At 33.7% G+C, this 9,082-nt stretch overlaps 1 protein-coding gene across 1 annotated transcript; it reads right to left on the bottom strand.

The window, feature by feature from the left end:
- Positions 1–1,177: 1,177 nt before the first annotated feature.
- On the bottom strand, positions 1,178–8,391 carry LOC110020170 (alpha-mannosidase At3g26720-like). The gene is made up of 6 exons (XM_020718176.1): positions 8,374–8,391; positions 8,104–8,214; positions 7,936–8,028; positions 2,302–2,349; positions 1,939–2,007; positions 1,178–1,725 (listed from the first exon to the last, which is right to left on the bottom strand). Exons 1-6 carry the CDS (start codon positions 8,389–8,391, stop codon positions 1,507–1,509), a joined length of 558 nt encoding a protein of 185 aa, XP_020573835.1. The 3' UTR covers positions 1,178–1,506.
- Between the last annotated feature and the right edge of the window lie 691 nt (positions 8,392–9,082).

Below are 9,082 nucleotides of genomic sequence, written 5' to 3'. Positions count from 1 at the left end.
ATAATTATAGCATCTATTAAATCAACTCGGCTCCAAATCGAATCGTTAATAGCCCTAAGGAGTGCTGCACATAACATCCTCATGGAGTCTACCAAAGCATTTGCGTTAAGACTCATTGGAATACTTGACTCAGAGACAAAAAGGGTTTTGTAGCATTATTTTTCACTCTTTGTGAAAAGAACATTTATGTCACTTACAATCATGCAATAAAAGTAAAAGCCTAACGATCACTCTTCTATCCTGTTTAGATAAGAAATGCCACCAGAGTCGAGCCAATGCCTCTTTTAAAAATGTTGCAACAACATCCATATTATGCTATTATTAGTAATATTATTATAATGTGATAATTATATACATAGCCCCAGAAACATTACTATTTATAAAATCTAACTCTCATGTGCTATTTTTGAACTACCAAGCCGATATATTTAAGAACATCACAATCAATTCATTAAGAATTTGATAAAAAATGAAAAAAAAAATATTAGAATTTAATCATGAATTTGAAATTCAAGTGAAGTTCGAAAATGAATGAAAGAGAGCTAGATTTGTAAATATCAATATTTTGGGTGTTATGTATGACTAATCTAATTTCAAATCTAACCTCAGGTCACACATTTGGTCAGTCCAATTGTTTTGAAAAATCTCTCTTTCTATGTCATGTTTTAATAGAAGTTCTAGCTGTTTAAATATACAAAAACAGCTCTCAAATATCACCAATTAAACAAAAAAATATATTATTAAATAAAATAATTATAGCATCTATTAAATAAAAATGATTTCTTGTTGAAAATATTTAATGAAATATTTGACTTAAATGGTCAATATCACTATCTATGCATATGCATGATTATATAACATATATTGAGTTGATTAAACTTCAAGCAAAATTTTAAGGCAGTGACACAAAAGACCACCTGAAACTTGCCATTTACAAATCAACCCCCCTCTTTCATTCATTCTTCAAATTATGCCTCAAATATCAAAATTCATGATAAAACCCCAACCCATATTTATCAAATTCTCATCATAAAAAATAAAAATAAAAAAAATAATATCACGCGAGTTCTTAATTTGTAAATATCAATGTTCATTATATATATATATATATTATATCACGCGAGTTCTTAATTTGTAAATATCAATGTTTCGAGTGGCCTGGACTTATCCTTATTTTAAAATATATGATCATGTACCACTTAAAAAGCCCCCATGATTATTTTTTAATGGAAAATGATTATAACAACAAAGCCAAACTCCGTTCCCTCGCACTTGAATATGAGGTCAAATAAATTATTACATACAAATTCCATACATAATTCTACATACAGACGATCAATACAAAATAACGTACAACATAACAACTGTTTACTCACATCTTATTATTGGTCATTTGCACGTAGAATTACGTACGAACTCCACACCTAATAATTTATCACGAGAATGTTTCTTATTCGAAGCACATATAGTCGAAGGCGCTCGATTGAATCCTATTGCAGACTAAGCTCAGTCGACCACTTGCCGGCGGGCATCAAGGAAATTTAATAAGAAAGTACGGATCTCCATTGGACCTAGCTCTACTAAGAGCTTTGAAGAATCAACTGGTCTTCCCCTCACCACTGACTTAGACCTGGAAGTGCCTCTGACTTTCCATTTCAGCCTCTTCTTTTCCATCTCAGATCTCTCTTGATTAGCTGATAGGTTAGTCTCTGTAATCTTGCTTATCTGAGAAATTAAATGTTTGGAAGATTTACATATGCAACAAACAATTTTTACCTATTTGCATGATATGATAAAAGAAAATTTTGAGTGTTAGAATGTAAAAGATCAAAGTTTAGGTGTCAGATATGTAAATCCAATGTTTGCATAAAAATAAGAAGGATATATGGTATATAGTGTTTATGAAAATATTTGCATGATTTGGGAGTTTATATTTACCATTTTGTCTGGGAACAACTTTCTAAGATCCACAGTGGCCATCTTTGAGAGATCCTTGTCCTCGTCAAGCTGTCAAACAGCAATAAAAAAAGGGGCAGTTACATACAGATCACACAAAACTTGCTATTTACAGATCAATGCCCCTCTTAACCAAATTTTGGATATGAACTGCAATTTATAAAAAAATCGATCAACCTTTATATTGCACCATCTCAAAATAACACGGCTTTTAGATCTATCACTACAAAGCAATATATATATATATACATATATATATATATATATATATATATTTATATAACAAAAAGGCAAGTTTTAAATTTAAAAATAAAAAATTCACCAATATGAAGTGGATTGAATTACCTCATAGAGATGCGCCAACCGAAGAAGAACACTTTCATCATCAAGCGCCTGTCAGAGGAAAGTACAAGGTGTATGCCATCAGCGTGCATGTGTTATTCATGAGTGAAGCTAAACTCTTAAAAAAATCAAAGGAGTCTTTTTGTGTAACGTTTGGAATTTTATCAGGAATAACGAGCTTTTACACTAGCACTATCAAGATGGGAGACCTCTTGGACAGTTACATCTATGGGATAAAATCGTGAGACATTAGGCCAAAACAAACAATATCTCGATGGATGAGAGTTTGAGTTGTTACAAATAATATCAGAGCATGACAACAATGTAAAAATAAGAATATCTGACTAGTGAATGATTCTAGCTTAAGAGCATTTGATGAAAACATTAGTTGCTTAAGTGGGGGAAATTGTAAAACTTCTTAAATAGAATGGAGCCAAACTCTTAAATATCGATGCATCTTTCGATGTAATAGTCCAAATTCCATCAGGAACTCTAAAGTTAAACATGCTTGTATAAGAGCACTCCCAAGATGAGTGACCTCCTGGGAAGCTAAATATAGCTTGAGAATATACCGGTTTTTAATAAAAAATTTCATCAAAACAGAATAGGCGTCAGGACAACATGATTGATTTTCCCCCCATTTATGTATTTAGTAAACTATTAGAATTAAGCCCTTTATAGGTAAAACTTCATATAAAGCTATCGGAAAAAAAAAAATGTTTGACATAAATCAATAACTTTTTTTTTAAATAGAACATTATGCACTCACAGGTAGGTTATAATCAAGATATAATCCATGAAGATATGTGTTATGCTAAACAATTCGAAAACAAAGAAATTCACACAACAACAATCAAACACAAAGATTTAGGTAGTTCGACATTAAGTTGATTCGCCTATGTCCGTGGGAAGAGAGATTTCCAAGCATCATATGGGAGAAAAAAAAGCTAGGGGTTACAACTCTCACGTCTCACCATATAACTCGCACAAGTCCTTAAGTCCCTTTTTATAGAGGACTTGGGCATACAAGTAAATAAAGTCAAAAGACCAAATTACCCCTGCAAACAAAGCCATAAAAACAACAATTTCTACATCATCTCTTCCTTCATGATAAGTGAGAGAAGACCAAATGAGCTCCAAACTCCAATTTAGCTGCACAAAGATGGTTGCCTACATGGCTCCCTCCAAAAGAGATCAAGCATCACATAGTTCTTCAAAATGCCAGACTGTGAAATCAGTCATGAGCTCGAATGTTCACCAATCTCCTGCAAAAAACAAACTTTTGGATTGGTAGTACCTTCATGAGCATGTTCGTTGGATTTCTCTTTGTATCTATCTTCTTCAACAGAATCTTGCCTTTTTTAATCAAGTCCCGAACAAAATAGTACATCACATTAATGTGCTTGGAACGAGCATGACGAACTAGATTTGTGTCTAAGAATATTGCACTCTAACTATCACAGGACACCGTCAGAGACTTCTGATCAAATCCCAAGTCATCCAATAAGCCTTGCATCCATATTGCTTCCTTCATCATCTCTGTGACTGTCATGTACTTAGCTTCCGTTGAAGATAAATCAATAAGTAGACTTCCGATCACATATATTTCCTTTCCTGAGCATTTTTAGAACACTGATCTGAACTCAACTGAAAGCGAGATGTAATGGATAGACTTACTGCCTTTCTCAAGCCATCAACCCCAAATTTATTTAACACTTTTCAAAAATGAGTTCCTGGCAAAAGCAAATCCATTCTAGCTTTCTTGACTCAGAGAATTTTGATGCCCAAAATTCTGCAAGCTTCACCTAACTCATTCATTTCAAAATATTTTCTGACTAGCAGATACAATCAACATATCATTAACATCTAGAGACAAGTAAATGTACTCACTGTCGGCCAACTTCTTGAAATATGCACAATGATCATATTGTCTCTCGTGTACTCAACTTCCGTTGAAGATAAATCAATAAGTAGAGTTTCGATCACATGTATTTCCTTTCCTGAGCATTTTTAGAACACTGATCTGAACTCAACTGAAAATGATATACAATGGCTAGACTTACTGCATTTCTCGAGTCATCAACCCCAATATTCTTCAACACCTTTTAAAAAAAAAGTTCCTGGCGAGCAAATCCTTTCCAACTTTCTTGCCCCTGAGAATCTCCATGCCCAAAATTATGCAAGCTTCACCCAACTCATTCAGTTCAAAATATTTGGAGAGTAGATTCTTCATTCTCTCAATCTCAATATGACTAGCAGATACAATCAACATATCATCAACATATAAAGACAAGTAAATGTACTCACTGTTGGCCAACTTCTTGAAATATGCACAAGGATCATACTGCCCCTAATGTACTCCTATTCCCTCATGAACTGATCCAATTTTTTAAACCACTGCCGTGATGATTGCTCAACCCATACAAAAACTTGTATAGTTTGCAAACCAAATCTTTTGATGCTTAATATCTAGGCGGCTCTAACACAAATCTCCTCTTGCAATTATCCGTGAAGAAATGCAGTTTTCACATCGAGTTGTTCCAAGATCATATCGTACTGTGCTACAAGTGCTAAGAGAACACAGATTGAGAGATGTTTGACCATTGTGGAGAACACTTCGTCATAAACAATCCCTTCTCGTTAGCAAAATTTTTGTCACTAATCTTGCATTATACCACACATCAGCTAAATAAGATCCTTCATTCTTTATATATACTCATTTACATCCGATGGCTTTCCTTTCCGGAGGAAGCTTCACCAACCTTCAAGTATAATTCTTCTGAAAAAACTCCATCTCTTCATCTATTGCCGCTCTCCAATGATCACAACCTAGACTCTTACTGCTTCTTTATAGTGACAATGACTGAAAATGCAAATGCAATATGATCTCTCAACCAAGCTGATTTTGGGACATTCTGACATTAGTTCCTGCTCTTAACAATAGATTTCTGAGCAAGAATCTCATCAACAGCATCTTCCACCTCCTCCTTAGCACTATCAATAAATACCTAATGAGCTGCAACCGAATCAAATATCTGAGTTGGAGAGAACGAACCCTGTGGAAAATATGGAGTGACATCAAACTCCAACTTCTGTTGCATATCTGTGGTCCCAATAGAACTCCCCACCGGCTTTGAGTCCTCATTTTTCAACAAGCTTGCATCGTCGAATATAACATCCTTGCTAATGAGAACCTTCCTTTATGACCAATCAAACAGCTTGAAGCCCTGAACTCCACGATTGAAGCCAATAAAGATTGTCTTTTTTGCTCGTGGTTCCCGTTTAGCATTCTCCACGTGGTAGTAAGCTGGACACCCAAATACTCTCATATGCTCATAATCTCCAACAAGATGCACCTTTTTAGGTCTTCTTCCCAATAGCTACAGAAGGCGAACAATTCACCAAGTGACAAACATATTTAATGGTCATACAGACCCAATAGATTCTATCCAACCCAACATTGAAAAACATGCATCAAACTTTCTCCATCAAAGTCCAACACATCCTCCCTACCGCCCCGTTATGTTGCGGTGTTTCTCGAGCAGTGAAGTGATGCTTTATTCCACCTCCCTGACACTTTTGCAAGAACACATTCGAAGTGTATTAACCCTCATTGTCTGATTTAATACATCAGACCTTTTTAACTGTCTGAATCTCAATCCACTTTATCCAAGTTATGAAGCCCAAACATACTTGGAGTAATCAACAATAAAAGAGACGGAGCAACTCCGCCTGCTAAATGATGTTGTTTTCGTCGGGCACCAAATATCCGTGTGAACATACTCTAAAATATCTTTTGTACTGTGGCTGACAGTCCCTTGTCAAATATACAATGTTCACGGATATCAAGTATGCATGTGCTTGCTTCTTTGATCAATACTTTCTTCATCAAAGCATGAAGTGAAGCATTTTCACTATGAGCTAGCTGCATGTGCCGCAACAAAATAGCGTCAGAAGATTTATTAGCAATAGCAGCTGTTCCAATCACTATACTATCCTAATGATAGTAAATATTGTGATGACAAACTCCCTACATAAAAACCATTGCTCCAATGAATGAGTGTTATAGTAAAGTTTTCGTACTCATATGGGAGCAAATCCAATAGAAGGAGCACATTGTCTTTATCTTCAACCTCCTCATCCAAATTTAATAGATCTGTAAATAGCTTTGTGAGTCATTCAAGTGCTTATCAATAGTACCCGCCATCTCATCCGAAAGCTGTAGAATCGAAAATTCATATGAAGACGATTTTCCTCGCTCTTCGAGAGATATTTGTTCTACAACATCTTCCACAATTTTCCTGCGTAAGTCTCCATCATTACCCCGTATATTTGATCTCTCGAGCCAAACAATTTTGGATCAAACCAAAAGCACTATGGTTCATCTTCAACATATCTCTATTTGAGATCTCCTTAGAACATTCCTCACTGTTCAGGACTTCCTCCAGATTTAGAGAACACAATGCATCCATTACCTCGCATCGCCACATGCCAAAGTTCCCTTTGCCATTCAACACATTGATTTAGACGGGATACGTAACCCCTTGATGAATCGACTTTCTATTGTCATAGTGGAAGTTGAAGAATCTGACATTACGCTATTGTTCATTATTTCAACAAATGGAATATCTTTCTAAAAAAATTATCGAGCTGAATACCTGAAAAAATAGAAAAAAACAACCAACCAAAAAAGTTCACCAGAAAAATGAAATAAAATTAAAAAATTAAAAAAGTTATCCTTTTTTGTTCTATGAAATTTCACCTTTTTATTTTTCCTTCTTCTTCATTTTGTTTTTTCTTTCTTTTTTTCTTCAGAAACTTTTCTTTCCAAATTTTTTTCTAAAAAAATGCTTTTAAAAAAATTCTCCAGTATATGCTTGTTTCCCGAAATTACTAATTCCTTAAAGAAACTTTTTTTTTCCTTCTAATATCCATGCAAAGTTCTTTTTTATTAAGTTTTTAATGGTCACATAGATCCAAACGAGTTGATCGAGTGGCTCTAAACATTAAAACATGTCTTTGAATATAGGACATCCCACTAAATGGAATGGTGAAACTAGCCACCATCAAGTAAAGAAAGAGTAATATTAATACCACTATTAAAATTGTGACCTAACATGCTAACAGCTTTAACAAGCAAATTCCTCTAATAGCATTTTTACCCAAAATTTTGCATGCATTAAAAAAAACAATCCAAACCGAGAAGGGCACAACGGGTTGAAAAATGAAAAGGGTTACATAGAAATCATTGGCTCTTAAGGATGGTGCACCAGGATATAATTGAAACACTAAAGATTTACATACACACCGCTCAATTCCTATGTATTTACATGTCTAACGCCAAAACTTTAATTTTTACATACCACCTTACAATTGGATGAAAAGGTGCATTTCAATTTTTAAAAGTTAAAATGGTGATATTTTGTTTTTGATAAGAAATATTTGGTGGTGTAATGTAAAAAATCAAAGTATAGTTGTAAGATATGTAAATACATAAGAATTAGGTGGTATCTATGTAAACATTCATTTGAAATTAGTATTATGAAGACTTTGCGTCACTTTAGTTTTCATTTTTATTTTATTTATTAATAATATTGGTGCATGCACGAAACGTTCTAAAATTTAGAAGGCATGTACCTGAAGTGTAATCAAAGCAACATTTTCTGGCAAACAATAGGACTCCGTTGCAGAGAATTTTGGTACATGAGAATTTACCCAGTTGCCCCCATCCTAAAAAAACAAAATTAAAATTCATGTTATCAGCAACAAAATAACAGTTTCAGTATATAGTACTTGTTTATTAACCTGTTCTGAAAAAGCCACAAGAAGAGGAGAATAGATCTCTTGACCGGTGGTTCTACGCCATTTAGCTCCCTCTCCCAGCAGATCTATTCTAAGATAGAATTTGCCTTGAATCTGTACATGGATAGGGGATGTAAAAATGTTTTTTTCACAATTCCTATCACTAATTAAGCTTCATACTAACTTCATATAAAAAATGTAAATATGTTCAATTTAAGAAAAAATAAAATAAAAATAAAATGAAGCTAACCATAGATTGGCAACAGCACTGACAAAATAATACAATGGCATTTATATTCCTGGAAGTATTAGTTCACTTTGACCTAATCTAAAGCATTATTTATTTTATTTATGACAAATAGCCAATATATTGGATGAAAATGCCTTCTTGTCCAAAAATAATAGACAAAAGATCAATAAAATTAAAAAAAAATAATGAAAAATGCAGACTGTTAGGATGTGAAAGACTTTCCTGATGTCATATGGACCACTGCTTTGATGAGACTGGAGCAAGCATAGGCGGATTTAAGCACCACCCCCAAAAGTAAAAAATAAAATATTAAATTTGGTGCATAAAAAATCCTTTGAAATTTCATATGGACCACTGCTTTGATGAGACTGGAGCAAGCATAGGCGGATTTAAGCACCACCCCCAAAAGTAAAAAATAAAATATTAAATTTGGTGCATAAAAAATCCTTTGAAATTTAAATAAATAATAATTTTTAAATATTTACTTTTAAATTAGCACATATAAGCGAGCTAATTCAATTCAAAACTTGAATTAAAAACAAATTTTAAGCATTATTGGCAGCGATTTTTTTAGAGAATCTAGATTCCTAGTGACAACTAGAAAAATAATATCACGAAAGTTATTTCGAACTCGACAACACGACTAAAATAAATAAAAGCAAAAATTGCAAAACAATATTCAATGAATATCTAAGAAAACACACAAGTCATGACGAAAAAAATGTGTGTACA

Source organism: Phalaenopsis equestris, unplaced genomic scaffold (genome assembly GCF_001263595.1).
Source record: "Phalaenopsis equestris unplaced genomic scaffold, ASM126359v1 Scaffold000094, whole genome shotgun sequence".
In the NCBI taxonomy this organism is placed as follows: domain Eukaryota; kingdom Viridiplantae; phylum Streptophyta; class Magnoliopsida; order Asparagales; family Orchidaceae; genus Phalaenopsis; species Phalaenopsis equestris.
The sequence above is the reverse complement of the archived record's forward strand: the minus strand, read 5'-3'. Positions and strand labels throughout refer to the sequence as shown.

What these genes read in the sequence shown, in the direction of transcription:
- LOC110020170 (XM_020718176.1), bottom strand. An exon ending in GGTTGGCGCATCTCTATGAG is followed by an intron (nt 2,008 to 2,301) that starts GTAATTCAATCC and finishes GCTGTTTGACAG; the next exon opens with CTTGACGAGGACAAGGATCT. An exon ending in AGTTGTTCCCAGACAAAATG is followed by an intron (nt 1,726 to 1,938) that starts GTAAATATAAAC and finishes TTAATTTCTCAG; the next exon opens with ATAAGCAAGATTACAGAGAC.